Source organism: Hydra viridissima, unplaced genomic scaffold (genome assembly GCF_058129835.1).
Source record: "Hydra viridissima isolate aposymbiotic clone 2 unplaced genomic scaffold, HvirCarnegie_v1 scaffold_2, whole genome shotgun sequence".
Classification (NCBI taxonomy): domain Eukaryota; kingdom Metazoa; phylum Cnidaria; class Hydrozoa; order Anthoathecata; family Hydridae; genus Hydra; species Hydra viridissima.
The window spans coordinates 1020951-1046157 of NW_028324301.1; the positions used below are offsets into that span (position 1 = coordinate 1020951).

Sequence of the window (25207 nt, forward strand, 5' to 3'; positions counted from 1 at the left end):
AATTTAAGTTCGATTTTTGAATTTCTTCCCAAAAAAAACTTTTTGTTGAGATGCTGAGAACATTACGAGAAGCTCAAGCTTTGAAAACTTACATTTATGTGCCATTTAACTTATAATATTTGTGTGCCCATTTAAAAAGTAGTTCAAATTTAGACATCTCTGTAGGTTGCTTGTCCTGTACCATTTTAAATGGAATGAGTCTATGTAGCTTACTTTTTTTTTTTTTTTTTTTTTGTTTTTTTATTTTCATATTCAATGGGACACGATATTAAATATAAAATTTTAAAAGTAAAATAGAGAGATATCACTTTCGTTGTATATGGAATCACCCAAATAATTTATGCAAACATGCATAAATTATTGTTAATACTTTTTTTTTTTTTTGCACAAGAATAAAAAAAAAAAAAAAATTCATCTTGGCGACTATTGAAATTTAATTTTTTTTCGATATGAAATCCTTTACACTCTATTGTCCAAATAATGCAATATAAAAATAAACAAAGAAATTACTGTATACAGATTTCTATTATCTAATAAACGTGTCCCAGTAATATGAAATTTACTCGTTCAAAATGAAAAGACGCCTTCACCACGGGCTTGTGTCAGTATCAATAGCAACACAGTTATATATTGCATACCTAAAAAAATTAAAACATCGCACAATCACAACGTTACAGCAACCATGTTGGAAATCTTGTGAATAACAATTACCTCAGTTTTTCAGTGCAAATAGCAGCGTTCGAATAATCGGGTAGAAACAGGTTACTTCCACAAGTGCTAGCGCTCGGTAAATTGTCAATGCTCATGGAAGAGCGAGAAACAATAAAAGGACTTGGAAGTCGCTTTCTACCGGTTATAAACCGAATAAAACGGCTTCTTTCTAAGTCTGTAAAACTTTGCAGAGCACTCCACATACACATTATACTTTGACTGGTTGCCTTTAAATCGTCTCCAAAACGACCTGTACATAAATTATGGAGTCGTAATGAAGAAAACAGAAATTTTAAACTTTGAGAAAAAAAAAACTTTTTGCGAAGGAAATAATTTATAAGAATAACTTGTCTTTCTTACACCCACCCCCAACCACCCCCAAGCTTTTACGTAAAAAAACAAGAAAAATAAGATAAACAGCACACATACAGTTCGCTTTTAAATCAGCTAGCGATATGCAAGGATCACCGCACACTCCTCTTTCTAAGTTCTGCCATGTTAAACACGATAGCACTCCTTCAGGAACAACAGATGTCAAACCACTGCGTAATGCTTTTAACTAAAAAAAAAAAACAAAACCCTTTTAAGAAAAATAAGGTAAAAAGGAAGCTATGGATTAAAAGACTCCCGAGGGAAAGTTTACCAATAAAAAAGTATCTAACTTAAACTTTATTGCGAAAATTAGATTTCTTCTAATTTTCGCAATAAAGTTTAAGTTAGATACTTTTTTATTGATTTATAAGAACTCTTCTCGTTTTAATGACAGATTGTCATTAAAACGAGAAGAGTTCTTTAATACAATTTTGAGAGCCTATGTTTTGACAGCATCTAGTAGTCAAGGTAAACCGTAGAGTTTACTCGATTACCTGGTTTACGTTTTCTAACATGCGAGCCTTTCGAACCAACATCGAAAATTCTTTTCTCTCGTTCCACTTTACAACTTTGTTCGAACCATTTGGACAAAGTTCAACCTCTACTTGATTACTTAGATGCGTAGTAAAAGTTTCTTCAGTTTGTAGTCCTGCATAAGCATCTTCATCAAAATCTTCAAGCCATTCTTATAAAAATTTAGAAAAAAACTGTTTTATAGCATTAAAATAAATAAGAACATCAAATAAAATGTTTAACTAAATATCTTTTTTTATATTTAAAAAAAAAAAAAAAAAAAAAAAATACGGCTAAATGTTTTTTCTTTCTAAAAATTTATATATTTTATTAAAACAAATATATTTTTGCAGAATGTAAAAACGCACAACAATATTTTACCCATATTTCGAACTGCAGCTTCATCGACTGTCACATAATCTTTTTCCCATGTAACTTGCTCACCAACAAGAATTTTCCAAATGTAAGGAGCAAGTGGAAGAGGTAGCGTTTCATCAGTTCGAAAACATGCACCCATTAACTGCCCTATCCTAGAATTAAAACCAATCTATAAACTCATTTTAAGTTATAAAGCAAATAAACAAATAATCAGAAAATCTGATTTCATATAAAAATATAATCTCACCAATAGAATAGTGGGAAGTCATCACATGATGGATTTAGTGTAAAACAGTCCAAATGATTTCCACACCCAGACTTTTGGTTTGGGGTTTTTATAAAAAAAGGAAGAGGAGAATGAACTTCAGGATCAGGTGGACAGAGTTCTTCAGATATCTCTGCAAGACTATCTCTAAAGCCACCTCCTTGATCAATAATACCTTCTCCAGTAAACTTCACCTCCCACCATTGTTCAAAAGATTTCTTATTCCACCTAGATTTTTAAATATATAAACTAAAGTTTATATATTTAAAACTCTAGGTGTTAGTTTAAAATATTTCAAGTAAAATTTATAGTCAAGAATTAAAAAAAATTACCATTACATACATACATACATACATACATACATACATACATACATACATACATACATACATACATACATACATACATACATACATGCATGCATACACTGCAGGCCAAAAGTTTCTGGACACTTGATATTTTTATTTTAAAAGCTAAAATCTATCCTGTATCATTAAATTAATCAATAATGTTAATTTATAATACTTAAACTTACTAATTTTAAGTGTTTTGTAAGTTTGAAGTCAGTAATTAGGTATTACTGGCCTCAAACTTACATAAATAAGTTTGTTTTTTTAATTGCTTGTTTTAACTTGATATATAGCGTTTCATTACTCTTAAGAGTTTGGTCTTGTTAAAGTTATTTATTTGTTGAAACATGAAGGAAATATTTATAATATAATGATAGCCGACTAAAATGATTAAGAATATTTAGTTTTGTTTAGTTTTCATTTGGTATTAATTAGTTGCATTAAAAAATCTTGAAAAAAAATTAAAAATTTCATAATTCGATTATTTCATTAAAAATATGGTTGCAAAACGTTCTGAAATGATTACATTACATAAAGAAAGTTATTCAGTTCTTAAATTTTGCAAAAAATTAAAAATTGCTAGAAGTACTGTACAAGATACCATCAAACGATGGAAAAAAACAGGTATTTTTGAAGACAAAAAAAGATCTGGTAGACCACGGAAGACAACAAAAGCAGAAGATAATAGTATAATATTGATGAGTAAAAGAAATCGAAGACTTACAGCCCCGGAAATAACTTCAGGCTTTAATAGGAGTTATTCAAAATCTATTTCATTAACTACTACGAAACGACGTCTTAGACAAGCAGGACTTTCTGGCCATATAGCGATCAGTAAACGGTTACTACGGATTGGGAATAAAAAGAAAAGGTTACAATGAGCTATAGACCACCAATATTAGACAGAAGAAGACTGGGGAAAAGTACTATGGACCAATGAGTCCAAATTTGAACTGTTTGGGCAAAGACGTAGAATTTACATCAGAAGAACAACAAAAGAAAAAATGATCCCAGAGTGTTTAGTGCCGACAATCAAGCATGGTGGTGGGTCAGTTATGGAATGGGGATGTTTTTCTTCAGCTGGTGTAGGTGACCTATTTAAAACTGAGGGTATTATGAAAAAAGAACAATATAAAACAATTCTAGAAAACAATCCTATACCTTCTGGCTTAAGAACTATTGGCCATGGTTTTGTTTTTATGCAGGACAATGACTCTAAACACACCTCAAAATTATGTAAGAACTATATAAAGGAACAAGAGGATAATCATGTCCTCAAAAACATGACCTGGCCGGCCCAATCACCAGATATGAACCCAATAGAGTTACTGTAGGAAGAATTGGACAGAAAGGTCAGACAAAAATGCCCAACATCCAAAGAGCACCTGTGGCAGATATTAGAAGAATCCTGTTTACCAATTGTACCCGAAATAATAAATAAATTAATAAATAGGATGACAAGGATCGCAAAAAAAGTGATAAAAACTCATGGGTTATTTTTTGATGAAAAGACGGTTTAATAATAATAGTGTTGTTAGTATTTTTTTTATTTCATTTTTTGTCTTTTTTTTTTTTTAAATAGTAGCTATATGTATCTTTTACAAAATAAAGATGATATTTGAATTTTTTTGAAATAATTATGGGAGTTTTAATTAAAAAATTAGACGTGTCTGGAAACTTTTGGTCTGCAGTGTACATTTAGTGATCCTCCATTTCGTATAAAAGCTATACATTCTTAAAGGGTCTTTAGCTTATTTATAAATATAGCAAAGTATTTTAATAGCTATTGGAGTTTGTGTTTTCAAAAATTCTTACAATAATGATAACTGATCAATTAAACCCGTATTACCCTTTTCCCCCCTTTTCTTAATACAAATTCAACATCATAATATATAAACATGAGTTCTTTCCCACAAGTCTTATATAAATTAACATAACAGAACATACACCATATATGTAACTATTTAGCTTTTATATTTATTATGCATAATTTATTATATATTTAGTATAACCTGTAATTTAACTCCTTATGCAGTATTCCATGATATACTTGCATAAACACTGTACAATAATCTCCTTCAGTTTTTCTCTGAGAGAGAGGAATGTTGCGGTCAACAGAGATTACTGGTATTTGTTGAGGTGCAGATCTTTCACTGCTTCTGAGCATTTCTTTGATGAATGTATGTCTTTTTTTAGAAAGAGGTAAAAGAAATCGACAGCGAGGGAGAATAGTATTTGGCTGATAACTGCAAACAAAAGATTTTTTGTAAATCTCATATGACTTTTTAAAGTTAGGGTCATTTTTCCACATTTAAATCACAATAGAATTAGATAAATTCTAAACCTACCGAAACTTGGTGCTCGTGTTATCATTTGTACTCTCAGAGTTGAAGTGAAATACTTTCTTATTTTCAACAAACTCTGTGAATTTAGAAGAACTGGATCGAAGTTTTGATATGAGTTCTTCAGCTTTATGAACAAATTGAGAAAAATTAGACAAACCACAGTCTTGAGCATGCAAATACCCCATTCCTTTCAGTTTTAATAAAGACATCTCCCTATGAAGTCTAGAGAGAAATAAATCTGACAAATATGATTGATAATAACTAAATAATAACCTACTGATTTTATTAAGTTTATCAACTCATTTTATTCTAAATAAACAAGACTAAACTTTAAAAAAGATACAGAATTAAACTTACTTGGTTTTAAGAGACAAAAGCTGTTCTAGCATGGATAGCAATTCTTTTCTTTCAAAATTCTGAAAAACTCGATTGGCACTGATTTTATCTCGTTTATCTAAGAGAGATTGTCGCTGCTGCTTTTTATCTGCAATTAAATTCTGTGATGTTGAATCTTGCAGAGAATCTTCTAAAGAAACATCTGCAAGTAGATGTTGCTGTTCTTCAATCAGTTCAACCTATAAATGATTAATAATTAAAAAATAAAAAAAAATTCTTTACATTCACAAAACTTCATAAAAGAAGCTGTAGAAGGTTTTGCTTTAGAGACTTTTACTTGTAACATGAAGGAGTTTGCACCAACATAAGATAATGAACACACTTAGCAAAAGTTTTTCCATTTTCATTTTTAACAGAGCCATTTGCTATGAAGTGTCAAATCAAATGTTTGCCATAATTTGGTTAAGAAAGGCATAAACTATTTCTTCTTTTCTTAATATCTTTTAATGAGTACTTTGCATGCTTTGCCATTTATAAGTAAAGACTTGGAAGTTGCATTAGTAACAACAATGTTGACAATAGCACTTTTATTTCTAACAGCAAAAATCATCTTTTCATCACTGGTTCTCTTATTAACAGATGCTTTATAGAAAATAATTTAAAAAAAATAAAACTTAGGAAATCTATTTATGAAAATAAATTCATTAAACTTGGGTTCATAGAGCTTTATGCGGGGATTATTGTAACTATAACTTTAATTGTAACTTTTTGATACAATGCAACCAAATACTAAAATAGGGAAATGTAAATGATGTGTTTGTTAAATTAGACTTTATATAATTAAAAAAGAACCTGTTGGTTTAGAAGTTTTATCTGTTCTTTATATTGTTCATCTATGCTATCAATCAGTTCGAGTTTTCTTCCTAAGATTATTTGCTGCTGTTCCACATTTTCAATTTCGCAAGAGATCATTGAAGTTACTTCCTTTAACAGCTCTAGAAAATTCAACAAAGAAAATGACAATTTTTTTAAAAACAAATATTTTAAAATTATATAAAAAAGCATACTAATACTTTTTTTTTGCATTTTTTACCTCAGAAATGTTTTTTTCAATATTTTAAAAAAAAAACTACTTAAAATTTTAAAACTTTTGTTTTGTTCTATCTATTGTTTGCTCTATTGTTTGTTCTATTGTTCGCTCTATTGTTCTATCTATTCAAAACTAGGAAAAAAAAAAAGTTTTTACCAGAAAAAACCTTCTACCTTTTTACAGACTTTCTCACTAACTAAGAACCACTTACTTTGAACTCCTGTTTTGTATAGAAACTTTTATAACGTTGTTAGTAACCAGCTTCATCTTCAGTAAGAATAGGTAAAACTGATTTTTCAAATTTGAACACTCAAAGTTCAACTTATCAAAAAAAGTTATGATTTGAGCAAAATTTGTGTATCATTATTGATTTCATTTTTAGTTTCTCTGAATCGACAACTGACATAAAACTTCTCTCCACTTCTTTCTCTTCTTTCTCAAAAAATTTTAAAAAAAGACTTATTACTCATGACAGCAATACTTTTATTTATAAAGAAAGCATTTTGGAGCATTGTTTGTTCGTGAACTTTTTATCAATTGCTTATAAAGTGGCTACTTTTTTATCAGTTGATCATTATTTTTTAACGGTTTTCCATTTTCTCTTTTATTAACATTTATTTTATTTATTTATCTATTGCTTTTTTAAACTAAAATCTATAAAGCTTTATGAAATTATGAAAAATTCAAGTGAACTTTAATTACAATAAATGATAATAATAGTTAAATGATTAAGAGACAGCCATATTTAAAAGATCAGCCATATTAAAACACCATTTTATTTAAATATCATATCTCTTTAACACCATAAAATTTAAACATATCAACTTAAATTAAGCAGAAAAAACAAGATTTTGTAAAGGATTTTACTTTTAATACTTTTCTTAATAAAGGATTTTACGTTTAATACTTTTCTTAATATAGAACTGATATCCTAGAATTATTTTTCTCTACATATTTATCTAAAGTTTTTTGAAAATGGCAATCAATTATATATATATATTTTACATAAAAAAAATAGTTAAAAAAAACCATAATAATTAAAATTTATGAAAAAATTTTTATATTATAAAAATACCTTTTTCTTCAGCTGTATTTGCATCTTTATAAACATTTTTTTCAGTTAACTCAAAAGTCTGGCTTAACTGTGACTTGTAGCAGCTTTTTCCAGATAATTTAAATGAATCTTCAGTAAATGAAACTAAAGGGTATTTCTCCTAACATGAAATCATGTTTTAAACTAATAGCACACATTTGCAATTCTTTAGAACATTAACATTAAAACTATAATAATTACAAAATGATAATTTTTGTTGTTGTGAGAATAAAAATAACAGAAAAAACTAAATTACTACAGTGGTGAAAATCTCCAATGCTATGTTAAGCTCTACTTTTAGCTTAACAACTAGGGCTTCTTGTTAAGAAGACAGCACATTTTTGAAGACCTAGTCAACTGTGAATTTTTAACACCCAGCTATACAGCAGTTAACTTAAAGTGAGAAACTCACCCATAAATTATGTTAAGCCAGCAGAGCTGAAATTAAGATTTTCTTTTCTTAATTTAATTAACCAGCTTATACCTGAAATGGGTTGTGAAACTGGTCATGCTTTAATGATGGACCAACAAGAATATCAAGCACTGAGTCAATAATTCTCACAATTCTTATCAAGGATATACTTCTGTAAGTCAGCAACGTAGCATTTACATTTGAGAGAAGAGGATATTTTAAAAAACTGCTTCTTTCGAATATGTCAGACCGAAATACTTTTGGTAAATTTTCTTTCTGAGACAAACAATCAAAAAATTACAAAGTTCAGAATGAAAAACTCAAAATATTAAAACAAAGCTTATTCAAAATTACTTTTAAAAAGTTTCAAATAGTTAAAGAACTGTTAAAAAAAAGCATTTTATAAATGTAGTATAAATAAAATAAAAAAGTTCAAAATATTATCTGAATAAATTTATAAGTTCAATATTGATAGTGCAGCAAGCACAACAAGAAAAAGAAGAATTAAGAGTTTTATTTTATTTTTATTATTTAATTAAGAATTTAAGAGAAGGACTAAGAGAACGTTTATAAAAGCATTGGTGGATTGTTCAAGAAGTTCAAATGATTTTTCATGATAGGAAGGTGTTTAAAGGTGTTGGTTAAAGCAAAACAGTTGCTCTCTAAGAATCAGGGTAATTGTAATTAATTTGATTCTTGAATTTTAGTAATTTGGAAATGGTAATGACCAATAAAAATTGAAAAGTAATAATAATAATAACAACAATAATAATGAAAACAACAATGATTGTAGCAACAACAACAAGAATAATGATAATAACAAGAGTAAGAGTTCCTTTATGCAAAGTAGAGGATGAAAAGGTTCAATAGTCAAAATACAGCTCAGTGACATGAAGTGAAGGGACATATAGTATGTTATAGTTCTTTCACTGTCATATGATATATCCAGTCATATCACATATGAATTGAAATGATCAGTTGTTGAACTTTCTAACATTTGAATACATATGTTTAAGATCTCATTTTTAAGAGGTTCCATTTTTGAAATTGTTAAATAATTTTGCTATATTGAGTCAATTTTTGTTCAAGCATGCTTCTCTAAGAAACTGAAGGTGAAAGTTAAATAACAAAATGAAAAGTCAAAACTAATAGAAACAAGGTTTGTTTGAATGATGATGATAGGGATTAACGATGGCGACAATAAACTTACTTCATTATGATAAACTTTTTTTTTTATTATAATGGAGCAAGTTTTGAAGCTATGAATATCTTTGACTAAAAACTGACTGGCTTTGTATTTTTAATGACAAAGAACACTTACCTAAAAAAAATTTCAACTGAAAAAATTATACCTTCACAACCAAATCAAAGAGATATCAAAGAAATATAAGATATATAAGAAATATAAGAAATATAAGATATCAAAGATATCAAAGAAACTTAAAATCACTCAAAGAAATAATATGTTTAAATTAAAAATTTAGTAAACAAATAAACATATACAAAAATCCAGTTTAAATTTTCAATTTTAGAAGGTCTATCTCTTAATAAATTTACAATTAGCAATATTTTTTTAACTGAGAATGAAAACAGCAGAAAACTACATACCAACATCAAACTCTCACTTTCTTTCTTATTTTCCACTAAAAATGATATTAGCTCAACATCGTGTTTGTGAGACCAATCACAATGAAGCACTCTTGAAAGATTTGATGAAATTTCACTATCTATTTCAATGTTAAAATATTTTTCTATTTTGTTGTTGTCTATATCTGATAGTTGCTTGCTATCTTCTTTGTTTGCACCAGATATACATTTATGTGTGATATCTTGTGAATTACAGACTTTTAGCAAAACATTTTCTAAAGTCTTTTTTATATCAATAATAAATTTATCTTCCTTTGCATTAATTTGCAATTCTGAGGTGCCATTTTCTTTTGGCGGTAAAGGAAAACACGATAAAGGGTTTTTAAAAGACTTTCTCTGCACACGCATAGAATTTGTATTAATAATACCCTTATGATGAAAGCATCGATCTTTTCTATCATTGCTTGTGGAGCATACTGAATAATAGTAATCAACTACATTTTCCCAAAGTTTATCTGAGTACAAATGATTCCAGATATCAAGTGAGTCATTACAAAAGTGATTTGAAGGATCTTTTTCACCAGATGGAATTAGATCCGACTTAGCATAATTGTCAGAGTTAGTAGTTGCACTATTTTGTAACACAACAACTGGCTGATTATCGGAAGCTTGAAATGTTGTCAATTGTCTATTTTGATTAACTTGAACAGGTACAAAAGAAGTCAATGTATTATTTAATGACTCAGATCTTTTTGATTGATTTAATGGTCTGCTAGCTTTAAACAATTGTCCATTTAACTTGGAATCACAGATTTTTCTATAATGGTTGTAAGCATTTATTTGGTCTAAGTTAGGTGAGTAACAAAAGGGTTTGGGTACTGAAGAATTTTTCTGTAAACAATCTAGAAAAAACAAAAAATAAAGTGTGTATTATTGTATTTTCTCTGACAAAAAACAGAAAATCAGAAAATTTTAATACAAAAAAGGGCCCAACAAATATCAATTATTAACATTTAGAGATCATTTTAAATGTTACAACCATCTTTTTTCTAATTCTTAATATCATATCTTTTCTTTCAGTGATAATATTAAAAATTTGGTGCCACACTCAGTACTTTTGGAGCTTAAACACATTTTCTTTGGTAAAATACTTGTACTTAAGTGCAATTTTTCTCAAGTAACTCATACTTGTCTTAAAGTGTAGCCAAGGTTTTAATTGTTATGTTCAAAAGTAAATAAAATCAGAACTACAAGAAGTAATAACACTGTTTGAAATTTTTTTCAATGTGTTCTAAAATTTGAAAACTGTGTCACATTTCTTGTTCAATCGTTTTATAGTATTCACTACCTAATACCTGAGATGGATCAACCCGACAGTAAGTTTCATTGCTTATAATGAAAATTTTTTGCATTAAATGCAACAGAAAGTTGTAAAATCTTCTAAATGATCTTTAAGTCCATTTTTTTTTTATCTTTCACATACTTTAGATCAGTGACCTTCTTCATAACATTGATTCTCATTGATTTACCAGTTAACATAGATGATTGTGGGCAAAACTGAGCAAAACATCATTAGAAATGTGATCATAAGAGTTTAAGCTTATTTTTTTAAAAAAAAATATTGTTACATGGAATTTGGATACTTGTATAAATATTTGATAGCAAGATTCGCCATAGTATTTTAATTTATACATTAACAAAGACAAATAATGGTTTAAAAAATATGAGAGTGAATGCTAGCTATAATTAATTAGAACAGCTCACAAATAAAAATATTACAAATTAAAATTGCATATATATTTTGTATTCAGGAGTAAGGCCCCATTCATAAATTGCCCAGGGGCCTCCAAATCCAAGTTGAGCCATTGTTCATAATGGATTTTTAAATATTAGAACAACTAGAGTTTTTAAAACTTTATAAATTTAATAAAAAGGATTAAAGAGTATCTAACATTTCATTTATTTTTTATTTATTCATTTAATTTAGGAATGGGTTCACAATTATGGATGTCATTAAACTCTTTAGTTAGTATTAAACTCTTTAGTTAGTAAATTAAGTAGTTAACTTTTTTCTTTTTTTTGTAATTAACAATCAATAGAAAAGAAATAGAAGCATCTCATAACTGAAAACCTGAGCAGAGTCACTACTCAATGAAAGACAATTCTATAAAAGAAGATGCTAAGAGATGTCAGAAAATAAACTTTTCCCAACAACAACAAAGGAAACATAACCTGTTTAATAACTGTTTGAGTCTGATACACTACAAACTGGAACTGAAAATGAAGTGGAAAAAATGAAAGAACTTATTCCAAAAGAAACAGAAATATAACCCTCTACTACTGGTGTACTTTAATGAAAGAATTTATACCTAGAAATTAAATTTGACTTTAAGAGGTCAGAGTGGCATTTGGACAAGTTAAAAATCACAATTTTGAATGAAACTGTTTTGTTCTAAGACTCTCATATCAATGCAAAAACTGTTTGAGAAGTTTGTTTACATACATTAATGTGTAAACTGTTGTTTCAAAGGAAAATGAAGTCCTGTTTGAACAGAATAGTAAATGAGAAATGGATTTGTTTTGATAACATGAATAATGTATATATGGTGGGATCAAAAAGGAGTGATACATTATGAACTACTTAAATGTAATGAAATATCACTGCTGTTTATTATCAAGAACAATTAGTCAATTTAAACCAAGTATTGAAACAAAAATGCCCTGAAGAAAAATGTCAATAGACATGGCTAGATGATACATTACTAAAGCGGATAAAGAACAGCTACAACTACTTTTGTGGGATGTGTCACCTCACCTGATCATATTCACTGGACATTGCCTCATCAGACTACTATTTATTTTGATCAATCTAGCATAGCCTTTTAAATAAGCAGTTTAGTTCTTATGGAGACATTGAAAAATGGGTCAATGTTGATAACTTCAATAGAAACAAATTTTTTAGTAGGAGAATGTATTTGTTGTAAATGTATTTTTTTTTCTTGACTTATATGAATCGATTGCTTTACTTAGGAAGATTATGACTGTGGAAACCATATCAAAATAATCAAATTTAAGACTTTTGGCTACTTTGGTACCAGTACTTTTTGTTCCAAGAAGAAAAAAAAAAAAACAATGTTTAACAAAATTTTCTTTTTTTTATTTTAATATTCTTTTAAAGTTTAAACTGTAAACTGTAAAGAACAAAAAGAAATAAACTAAATAGTGGTTAAGAAAGGTTTGACTTGGTTTTGTAGTAAACAGAATAAAAGAGTGCATCTCTATGCAGACAGTTTTTTATATATGCATGTAGTTGAACTTAAAAGTTTTAACTTCAGCATAAAAAAATTTAAATGAGAAAATTTAAACTGATTTGTGCTGAAAAACAAATTAAAGATTTTAAAAATAAAGATGAGAAACTGATGTTCTTTTCAGAATATTTTGGAAATTTAGTAGCTTTTTGAGCATATACCTAAGAACTGATCTTTTAAAAGATCTTTGCAATACATTATTCACACTGAAATGAATTTTATTTTTGTTGCGCCCTTAGAAAAATTACCAAGAGCATCTTGCACAGCTCGAAGCCTTGCTAGTTTCTTTCGAGCAACACTTTTGCAAACTGGAAAATTAGCATCAATGAAGATTGTTTTCTAAGAAAAATATCCTTTTTTAATTAGAACTTTAACAAAATGTACTTTATTTAAAAAAAAAAATAAACCAAGGTGTAAACTTATATTCTTATGATGCAAAGATTGTAAACTTATCAAAAACCTTACTCTATAAAAAAAAACAGAAAAAGTACTTTAGGCTTTTCTCTTTTACTACAAGGAGGAAATTGTAGGAGAGGCAAAAGTCCATCACGCTTCTTTGCAAGATCTTTTGAGTCAAGACGTGTTAATGGGGCAAAGCACACATCACTTAAAACAGTTTTGACACCTTCCTTGTAAGAAACACGTTCCAATTTTATTAACTAGAAAAAATTATTTAGATTATACATGACAAAAATGAATAATAACTTGTTTTAAGAAATTAAAATAAAAGTAGATTAAACATGAAGAGTAACTTATTGTACTTAAAAGTAAAAAATATTTCTGTTACAGACAGAACTTGGTCATAATGGAAATATTATAAATAAATTACTATAACTATGGTATTTTAAGGTTGCTTTAGCCACGCTTAAGTCTACCTGGCATTCAAACTATTTGAAGTTGAAATGTTGTGTTAGAAGCAGCATTCTAGTCAACGGTTTTCAAACTGTTGCTTAAGGTAAAATGGTATTTAGGATTATACAAGATTGAGCATGCATATAAGAAAAAGATTCTTGCTAATTATAGAATTACTCTTCATGTTATTTTGGCATTGAGTGCTAGACCTCCTAATGCAATATCTTCAAATGCTTGTAGCAATTACCATTTGGAAAATTTTTTGATTATCAGATTTAAAAGTCAAACATAGAACTAATTTTTCCGAATTGCAATTAAAAAGTATTTTGATATAACTTCTTTCAACTTCCTACATTAACAATCTCTTATTATATAAATTAATTTCTTATAATATAATTAAATAATTCCAATAGTTGTCATGTTAAAAACCAAAAAAAATTGTAAGCTAAGATAAAAGAGGAACAAACCTTATTTCCCAGAGGTGCTATTAAAAAACCACCAACTTTTAAAAATTCAAGGAAAAAAGTAATATTTGAAGGAGAACATGAACCACCGCAGTATAATCTGAAAATGTAAAATTAAAAAACTGTTTTCTCTACATTTTCAGAATTATAGAAAACCAACTTCTGATAATAAAGCAGTTCTATAACTTTTTAATATTTATAGTGTGTCTAAGATTAAGTACAGTAGAAATATATTAAAAAAAAAAAAATCCTTGAAAGATAGAAAATAGTTGCAAAGCTTTTAAATAGTAACCTATCGTATTTCATTTGAGAAGGGTCTAATAAAAAACAGTTTCCTGTTATGAATGTTGGAGGACAAATTTCTTTTGCAACTAATACTCTATGTCTGAAAAAGTCATTTACTCTTTCTCGTGCAAACTCTACTAGAGTTTCGTGAATTTCAATTCCATGGTTCACACCATGAGGCTTTATCATAAACCCAGCTAATGTTGAAAAGTAACCTGTGCCACTACCAATATTCAAAAATGTCATTCCTAAAATGAAAAAAAAAAAAAAAAAATTCTAAGCAAACAAAATTTGGATAGTTAAAATTATAGTTATTATATAAAGATTTTGAAGCACTGGCTCTTCTACTGCAAGCCTTTAATCAATCTTTTAATGCATAGTAAACTCTAGGTGGTTCAATTTGAATTATTTGTATGACGGATTTTTACTTCTGTTTGAATTTTTTTAGATTTTTTATATTTAAGTTGTATTTAAAATACTTATTTTTAGTATTCTTTTTCACTTTTTGATTTTTTATTATTGTTTTATTTACAAAGGTTATGCATAAACAATAACAAACTACACATTTTGTTACAGAACATTTGATTTGAAAGCACAAAATCTATTATGAAATATTAAGACACATACAATATCAAACAATTTATTAAATAACTTTTACATTTAATTAAATCTCGGATTTTTCTGATTTTTGTGTTATTTGAAGATTCCTATAAATTATGAATCCTATTAAAACTCTAAGCAGTTCTAAAGATTAAATTGGATTTTTGCAACTGCCGCTACTTTAGACATTATGAACCTGTCAATAAAATCATACTCACTTGTTTGTTTGAAACATGTTAAAAGTTGAAATGGGTTTGTAATGATAACTTCTTGTGTCTGAAACAGTTTTACTCATATCAAACTATTCTTCAGTTGTTATTGAATTAAAATTTCTCTGCCTTCAGTCATCTTATGTAATATAACTGTATTTATTTTACCAATATAAAAATCAAGCATGGCATTAACAGTAAATAACTGCTGGTCCAATGGTCTTTATAAACTGATTCATGTTTTTTTTTTTAAGTATACCACTTGTTCTTTTACAAGGAGGCTCGCTACGACTTGTTCAAATCTTTTTTAAGGTACCATACATTTGTAATTTTTGTATAATTATTTTTTCCATCAAAGAAACAACATATTTTATTGATATCTGGTCAGTTTCCTTTTAGATAATCCACAATTTTCTTTTGTGATTTATAAATACAGAATGTATCAAGGTTACTGTGATCACTTTAAAAACTGAACAACAATATAATCAAATAAATGACAGGATGCAATCTTTTGCATTTCATTATATATTAAATTTTTATAAAGGTTGCATTGCAATAATCATTTTTGTGTTGAAGAAACAACTTTAACACTACAAAATCTTTTATTATTTGAAAAAACTCCTTATCTTGGAAGAAAATTTTGAACTAAAGCAATAACAAAATCAGGGGGTTTTTCTGCTGGATTTATTATCAGGTATCACAAGAAAACCCATTTTTACTTTTAATTTTACCAGGTACAATTTAAAAGGTGTTTAGGAACTTTGAAGTATTCTGCATATTTTTAAGACCAAGATTCAGGTATAAGGGTTAGTATTTGAATTTGACTTTTGATGTTTTAACTTTTTAAATTTTTCTTTCATTAAATCTTCTTATTAACCAAAAATGTTTGCATTTCTTTTATTGGATGAATAACATGATGAAGTTGATGGGTTGTCACCAAGAATACTTACACTTGCTACTCTTTCTCTCATTTTTATTATCTCCTTTATTTTCTTTTTGCTGTTGCTACTTGGTGATGCTGTGCAGTTCAATGAAGTTTTCATGATTGCTAATGTTTTTTGTTTAGAAGATCCTCCTTCATTATAAATTAGAGAGCCAACAACTTCAACCTCCATTTCAATGTCAAAAGCTTCCATTTTGACAGACACTGAACACAGAGCAATAAAATTCCCATTCTGTTTTATTGTTTGTATTTTCAGAAGATGTAGATATTTGACATAAAAGAGAACCAATGGGTGTTCAATTAAACATTGTACTCTGTTTAGATATTGAAACATATTAAATGAAGTACATTTTTTTTTATATAATCCTTCTCAACTACTATAAAAGTCATTCATATACCATTTATACTTTGTATTGTTCAAATTTTAGATAAGAAATATTAAACTTTAATCCACTTTTATTGTCTCTTCACAACATTTATCGCTCTTTAATATAAATAAATATTGTAAATATTATAATATAAATAATACAAATAATATAAATATAAATAAAAGTTGAAACACATGCTCATGATGATAGTAATTAGCCTTAATGTCTTTGTTTGATACAACCTCAAACAAGACAGATACAACCTCAAACAAGACAGATACAACCTCAAACAAGACAGATACAACCTCAAGCAAGACAGATACAACCTCAAACAAGACAGATCTCCAAATATTGATGTTTTATAAATATTTCTCCAGCTTGCTAAAATCTTTTAAATCTTATTTCTGTGCAGAAGCTGTTTAAATGATAGTTATCATCTAAAGCTTTTCCAATTCCACAAGACCCCATTTTATTAAACAAATTTAACTTTACTCCAATTCTATTGATTACATTAAACTAAAAAAGAAGTAACAAAATATATGTGATTTCAAAAACAAATATAATTTTAACACCTATGTACATGATTTCCATGACTTCTAGTGCATAACTTTTATGTTTAGATAGCACACATTTAATTACTCATGCAAATTTAAATTTTCTGTAATTTATAATTTTTGTCAAATATATACTTTTTGGAGGAAATAAATTTAAAAACTTTTAAATTTCTCCTAATAAAAAGATTGCAGTTATATATTTTTTAGCTAAATTCAAAATTAGAGTATTATGTAATACAGAGAGACCAATATTCTTAAATAGCTTAGATATCTTGGGAGAAAAATCAGCAAAATCTGACACTTTGGTTTGTATGCCCTGGATAATATCACATCTGTTGCTTATAAACCTGCATTTAAAAAAATTTTTTTTTTTTTGAAAGAAATAACTTTTGAAGGAATTTCATATTTGGCTAAAAGTTTATTCCATAAAAAACTTGTGTGGGCATAATATCCTTTAGTAGCTATATTTTAAATAATCTAATATATAAGTAACATCTGAAAAACAGAACAAATAAATTGGATGCTTCTAAACTTATGTATTGTTTTTATTAACTAAGTATAAAAATGTAAGAAAATATTTTTTAAAGATGAATTCTTCAGAAATTAATCTTTTAATGATTCATAAAATTTATCTTAACAAAATTAAAACTACTACAATCATAAACCTAGTACTATAAGAAAACTAGTTTTAACACTTTTTTTTTTTATTCAACATTTTCTCCTTGATGAAAAATATTGTGATCATTTTAGTGCTTTTTTTTTTTTTAAAATCTTTTTGTTGTCTATAAAAACTAATTTATTTTCTCATTCTTAGATACATTTATGACTAAAAGAAATGTAAAAGATCTTTTAAGAGTTTTGAAAATTAAGCAAAAAAACCTGGTTCCAATTCTAGATCTTCCAAAATTGCAGCATACATAAGTGGAGCTGACATGTGAATATGAGATGATCCTCTAATAGGAGCATCATTAAATGCATCTCCTAGTAAGCTCTTTGAGACAAATGCAGCCCGATTAACACATCGAAAAGCATTTTCTACATCTTTCAAAGAAATAACTCCAAGTTTTATAAACTTATCCACCATTTGTTGATTTTGGTTATCATAATCTTGCCACATCATTGATGACATCTTTAATTATATAATGTGTTATCTAAATATAATAAAGTATATAACAACAATCAAACTATCATCTGCTAATCACACACACACACACACACACACACACACACACACACACACACACACACACACACACACACACACATGCATATACACATATACACACACACTTTGGTAGTTTATTAGACAGTAATTCACTATTAAAACTGAATAAACTAAACAAGATAAAGAAAGGATAAAACATTATTAATAAAAATAAATTATTCACATAATAAAAAAAGAATTTCACAAAAACTTATAACACCAAGAAAAAGACTTAAAAGAGATAAATAATAGGTCAAACAACTAATATAATCTATTTACATATACATGCACATATATGCAAATAAAGAATTTTAATATGTACATATATACAAAGAAAAATGTTATAGAGGTAAAGAATATAACTTTTTAGGTAGAAACGTTATTTTGTTAAATAATATTAGTATTTTATAAAATACTACTTATTATATATTTGTTATATTATCAAATATAAGTTATATTATTATATTATCAAATATAAGAAAATTTGTATAATTTTTTCTTAGTTTATATCATTAGTATAGCATATATTATTAGTTTATAGATTAGATAAACCTTCCATTGTCTAGAGCTTTCTTATGTCAGAGGTGCTAGGTATCTAATATACTTTATTTTTATTACCTTAATACCATACGCATTCTAATAGTTCGTATTTTGTATAAATTCGTGATTTAAAGGGAATCATTATGTCGGAATAATCCAATAAACGACTTATTTTGCCCTGATAAAAGTTTTTGCTTTTCCAATGAAAATAAAGCCATTTTTCCGAAAAATAATAAAGGTGCACCAACCGTTATTTTTAAATATCAAGAGTTAACGTTTTGTTATTAAAAAACCGTTGAAAGGCAGGCAAAACCAAAAAGTGGAGAAAAGACGAAGTTTTTGCGAACGTGGCAATTAAAGAATTAAAATTACATGTATTCGTATAAAATTAAACTAACCCAACAATTAATGTTATCAATAAAATTGTAACATTGAAATTCGACGAGTAATTGGTTCAATTAACCATGATTGAATTTATTTCGATCTTTTGATCCGTTAAATTTTCATAAAATTACTTATACATTAGAACAGTTTTCACTTTTATTGCAATTGTCACAAAAATGTTTAGAATTTTAAACTATGTAAAAAATTTCAAACTATTTTGTACGTGTGTCTTCTAACGATATTCACAACTTGTCATTTGACAGTCTTGGCTTCTCAGTTGCTTCCTTGCTGATGTCCTGACATGCTCCACTGTTGCTGAGAACTGAGACTGAGAGATGTTTTAAGAAGCAATATCTTCTTTACTACTTTCATCATCTGTCTCTTCCTTTTAATCTGAGACCTCAGTGTTTCCTTTCTCTTCGTGATCCTCATCTTCAGGTCCAGTCGGGAAAGCCATTTCATCCAAGTACATTCTTTCATTAATGTCCTTTTCTGGGTTTTGTAGCTCAACATTAGCGACGCTCTTGTTGTTGTCAAGGCGATCATTGTAAGCTTTTGTTGATATGCGTACTTCATTGATCTTTTTCACTAATGCATCCTTTTCCTGCTGATGATCAAGCCCCAGTTTTCATGTTGTTTCTGGAATTTTGCTCTTTTTAGAAATGAACCTTTAAACTGTTGGTCAAACAGGTTTTCCATGGCGTAGACTTCTTCTTTGATGCCTCCCGTTTGACGCTTCGAAAAGGGATTGAAAAATTTATTCGATTTTCGGAAAATTTTCCTCGATTAAACTGACGCAGCTTTGTTTAGTCGCAATCATAAATCTCTTCTCCACCAAAAAGGGAACTTTAAAAAATACCAACTAAAAGGGGGAGCTGCATTGGTCATCATAACATGAGATAGGATAAAATTAATAATGGTTGTGAGAAAAATAATGACTTCTATTTCAGATTTATGGAAAAATTAGCATGAATTTCTATGTTTTTTTGGTATTTACTAAGTTTTGATAAAAACTTGGTTAACTAAAATTTAAAAAAGGACACATTTTGCTGATTATCATTGGAGGGCAAATGACCTCAATTTTGACGACTAAATTTTATCTGAAGATTAGCTGATTAGTTTTAGCTTCTTAACCATGCGTGTGGTTGAAATCCTTCTAACAAAAAAAGGTTTTAGCAAAAATAACAAAACTATTACAATTGTCAATGAATGAATCACATTTATGAATGCTGTTTTATTTGTCAAACTTAAAACCATTTTGCACTACTTAACATTAATTAAATAGGAGCAGACACAAAAGCTTGTCAAAAATTATGAGTACAAAAACTACATATAAGCGAATTAAGTTTTGTTAAACGCTCCTGATAATCGAGGTACTATATATCTGCTTCAGGGCTTACATAATTATGATGATTTGACCATTATTTACAATTCTTGCACTAATTACGACTTTTACTTTTACTAACAAAAAGAAATCACAGACATATACTCTCAAATAGATCAAAAGATAACAGGGAAAACCTGTTAAGAGAACCTTGAAGAACACCTGAATTTAGAAACATCTGCGAGTGTAAAAAAGGGTTTGAGTTTTTTTTAGAAATAGAGAGATAAAGAGCGTTTTTTTTTCTTTTCTGGAAATAGTTTCTAATATAAATAGACATTTTGGGCAAGATTTCCGAAGATGTTGAAATAAGATTTTTTAATAGATATTAATTGTGCACTACCATTATGGTAAAAGTATTTAAAAAATGAGTAAAAGAAATGAAATATTTATTGAGCAATGTAAAAGGAGAAGGGAATCAATTAAGAACTTTTTGTATACATTTTACCCTTTTTTTACCCTCATTTTACCCTATATTTACCCTTAATTTTACCCTAATCTAAAATTTTAGAAGTTTGCAAGACTGCAATTATATTATATCATTACATGACATGACAGCAATTACATGACAGCAATTACATGACAGCAATTACATGACAGCAATTACATGACAGCAATTACATGACAGCAATTACATGACAGCAATTACATGACAGCAATTACATGACAGCAATTACATGACAGCAATTACATGACAGCAATTACATGACAGCAATTACATGAACCGTACACAGATTTTCTTACATGAGAGTTTGCTAGTAAATTATACCAAACTATAAATATATACAATACAAACAACAACCATATACACGGAGGAAAGTTGCGTCGACACTGAATTTATGTTTTATAGAAAACCCAAATTGAACAATGACAAGTAATATCAACCTCACAATATTTATATTCATAGAAAATGCATTGGTTTTTTAAAAAACAATAAAACATTCATTTTTATAAAAGAGCTCAGAGGAATAGAAGTTTCCCTGAAAATTTAAGTTAATAACAGGTGGCAGATCCAGGTCTTTGTAAAAGAACAAAGTATCATAAAACTACAATTTAATAACAATTTAATCTTTGTAAAGAAAAATAAATCTTTTAACCTCTGTTGATATAGATTAAGGCTTGATCATTTAAGCGTTCTTGTCCAATTTTTCTTGTCCAATTCTTCTTGCCAAATTGTTGACTGTAACAAGCTCTAAGTCTATTTAAAGCTTTTCTCCAGAAACAACTCCTGGCAAAAAAATGTGCAAAGTAATAGCAAATTACATTTAATTGTAAAAAAGACTTTAATATCACGTTGCTTGTATGCTTCAAGCGCGCAGTCTTATACGTATTATTGATTCTTAAGAACGTCTTTCCATTTTATGTCTCAAAACTAAAAATCTGAAAAAGTTTTATTATTTGGACGTTCTCATCATTGTCCATGTTGGTCAGTCATATCACATAATTCAATATATCAATTATCGATGCTATTAACTGTGCCTTCGTTTAATAAATTCCTAGGTACAGGCACGTTAATCTAAAAAGAGTTCAAGGGATAAAAAGAGATCAAGGCTTCATCAGAAAATCTGAGCTGTAAATTTAGAAGTAAATATATATTTCAAGAAGAATTTGATGTAAACTTTTTTGTTATACAATTGACAAAGTAGTGTGCTGGCCTGTCTCGAAGTCTGGAAAATTCTAGTGGCACAATCATCAGGAGTCTCTATAAGCGGTGATATTTTGATTAACAGTTGAAATATTTCCACTTATAGAGGCCATTGATAACATATGCCCTCTAGAATTTAAAGAAATTGGAACATCTCTGAGTACAATTTATAGAGTCAAAAATAATTTTAAAGAACAAAAACATGTCAAACTAGGATCCGGGGGAAGCCTTCAGTTGTTTACACCCAGGCCAAAGAGTACAAGTCAGATTGACAAGAACCCCATCAGATCAATAAGAAAAATGGCAAAAGAATTGAATGTGTCTAAAGCAACATTAAGAAGGGTTGTCAAAAAGACAATGTTTCTCACTGTTGCCAGATCCTGGTGCCAGATCTAAATGGCAAGAACCAAAAAGTTTCTTTTTACTGACCGTCTAAAGGCTTTCAGTCTGAAATGTTCCAAATAGCACCTTTGTATGTTGAAGAAAAAAATGCTAATTTTGTTGTTTTTAAAGGGAGAATATTTCACAGTTGATCCAGTCAGTAATAGCCAATCAGTAGTAGCCAAAGTTGATCCAATCATCAAGAAAAATGCCGAATATCCTTATTATACAGAATTCATTTTGTATAATATTCGATTTTTATTCCACTATTAATAGTGGACTTTGATACAGATAATTTTGTTAATAAAGTCGTAAAAACTTCTAAAATATAATAGTATAAATTGATCCTAAAAAAGAAACAATAATTAAAATAATATCGGTTCTAAATTAAGATTAATTTACATAATTTTCGTTTGAATAACTTATCTTGCTTAGTAAAATTTTATGTATGATTATTCAGTAATTATGTATTATTCAATAATCGTGTATAAAATTTTTATAGCCTGATAGATGGTGTAGGGAACCTGTTGTACCTCTGACCACTTTTTGCTTTCGGGTGTTTTTTGTTAATACTATTGAATCATTTTAAACCATTCAAAGTTTGTGTTACTCTTTCATATTTTGTGCAAAAATTATACTTTTGACTTTTTTCATTTGACCAAAAAGTATCATTTTTTAGCGTTTTAAAAAAATTGATAAATGGTCAATTGTACAACATGGACGTTGTGCATTTGACCGAGGCATGTTGTTCCTTTTGCCATTATGTTATTACTAAACAATCATGGATTGTTTGGATTTATTTAACATATTATAGTTTTGCAATGTATTATAAAGAGACTTTGTGCCGTCGTCATAGACTAATATTTCAAATAGCACTTTATGTTTTTTCAAAATGATATTAGTGGGGCAACAGAACGAAGTGACTAAAGGTACAACGTGGTCAATGGTGCAACAGGTTCCCCTATATTTAATTCCTACTTGCTATATATCAACGCGGCCCAAATGCGGCTCTTCGAGCCGTATGCAGCTTTTTGAAGGGTTCCGTGTGGGTTCTTTTGCTATAGCTGAATTTTTTTAACTGGTGCCAGAATCAAAATACAGGTTGAACGTTTCAACTTCATTGAAATAATAAATTCAATTTCATCGACATAATATTTTTAAGGAAATTATGGAAACATGCTATTTATTTATTTATTTATTTATTTATTTTTTTAGTTTACAATTATTAATCGTAATACAACAATATAACAATATATAAGCTTAGTATCTGAAAGAAGATCCAAAAGATCTTACCGTTCAAGAGAAGAAATGTCTTGAAAAGTGTTATGGTGACTCCGCTCCATCAAAAACAACAATAAAACGTTGGTTTGCTGACTTCAAACGTGGTCGTAGAGACACTGATGATGCAGAACGCAGTGGACGTCCAAATGAGGCGGTAACACCAGAAAACATCAAAAAAATCCACAAAATCGTTTTGAATGATCAAAAAGTGAAGTTGCGTGAGTTAGCTGACATCGTAAATATATCAAAGGAACGTGTTGGCTTTACATTGCATGAGCATTTGACTATGAGAAAGCTCTGTGCCGGGTTTGCTCACTGTTGACCAAAAACAAGAACGTGCTGATGATTCTGAGCAGTGTTTGGCCATGTTCAAACGTAACAAACCGGAATTTTTGCGTTGATATGTGTAATGGATGAAACATGGATCCATCACTTCACTCCGGAATCAAAACGATCGTCATCTGAGTGGATAGCAACTGGTGAACCTCGTCCAAAGCATCCGAAAGCACAACAAGCGGCTGGAAAGTTTATGGCTTCGGTATTTTTGGATGTGCGTGGTGTAATATTCATCGGTTATCTTGAAAAAGGAAATACCATCAACAGTGAATATTATATAGCGTTATTGGAGCGTTTGAAGGCCGAAATTGAAAAAAAACGACCGCACATGGCAAAGAAAAAAAATTTGTTTCATCTAGACGTGTCACAAGTCAATCAAAACAATGGCAAAACTACATAAATTGAACTTCGAAATGCTCCCACATCCACCGTATTCGTCAGATTTGGCTCCCAGCGACTATTGGCTGTTTGCAGACCTGAAAAAAATGCTCAGCGGTAAGAAGTTTCGCACGAATGAAGAGGTTATCCCTGAAACTGAGGCCTATTTTGAAGCAAAAGATAAATCGTTCTACAAAAGTGGTATTGAAATGTTAGAGCGGCACTGGAATGATTGCGTTGCTCTTGATGGAGATTACGTTGATGAATGAAGCTAATTTTGAACAAAAAAAACCGTGTTTTCTTTGTTAGGCCCGGGACTTTTCAGCCTTGTTCCTAGTTTCTAATAAATTCCCTCAGGTGGTTTTACTATGTTGTTAAATGATAATCAAAACTAAAATGAATCACTAAAGTAGTAAAGTGAGTGTATATGGAGTTAGACCACTTTACAGTAAACAACACATTTTTTACTTTTTTTCAAAATTTTCTGGAAAAAAAAAAAAAACTATTTCAAATACTCTGTAAACCGGGCTTCATTGGATAAACTTTTCTTCGGCACCTTGAGAACCGCTTAGGTTCATGGTTTCAATTTTTCCATTTACTCAGTCCTTACTCCAAGCAGTACATCAAGTATTCAATATTTTA

The 25207-nt window shown here is 28.7% G+C and overlaps 1 protein-coding gene across 2 annotated transcripts; it reads right to left on the reverse strand.

Annotated features, from left to right (window-relative positions):
• Positions 1 to 416: 416 nt before the first annotated feature.
• On the reverse strand, positions 417 to 18189 carry LOC145195664 (uncharacterized). Of its 2 annotated transcripts, none has more exons than XR_016449706.1 (18): positions 17915 to 18189; positions 14369 to 14609; positions 14080 to 14176; positions 13252 to 13419; positions 13009 to 13099; positions 9474 to 10354; positions 7938 to 8141; positions 7436 to 7574; positions 6123 to 6265; positions 5292 to 5509; positions 4938 to 5156; positions 4602 to 4835; positions 2222 to 2467; positions 1978 to 2143; positions 1578 to 1768; positions 1141 to 1270; positions 712 to 961; positions 417 to 638 (listed from the first exon to the last, which is right to left on the reverse strand). XR_016449706.1 is itself a non-coding variant. In XM_090078203.1 (18 exons), the coding sequence occupies exons 1-18, from the start codon at positions 18162 to 18164 to the stop codon at positions 587 to 589; spliced, it is 3903 nt and encodes a 1300-aa protein (XP_089934329.1). In that variant the 5' UTR covers positions 18165 to 18189; the 3' UTR covers positions 417 to 586. The 2 variants fall into 2 exon arrangements, 1 of the variants encoding a protein (XP_089934329.1); XM_090078203.1 differs by having other exon boundaries at positions 1978 to 2126.
• Positions 18190 to 25207: the final 7018 nt, after the last annotated feature.

Bases quoted from the DNA above. Each gene is read 5' to 3' on its own strand.
- LOC145195664 (XM_090078203.1), bottom strand. From the start codon at position 18,164: ATGTCATCAATGATGTGGCAAGATTATGATAACCAAAATCAACAAATG. The intron at 5,510-6,122 runs GTTCTTTTTTAA...AATCATTTATAG, and splicing joins TAAAACTTCTAAACCAACAG to GTTGAACTGATTGAAGAACA. The intron at 1,271-1,577 runs GTAATCGAGTAA...TTTTTTTTTTAG, and splicing joins TGTTAGAAAACGTAAACCAG to TTAAAAGCATTACGCAGTGG.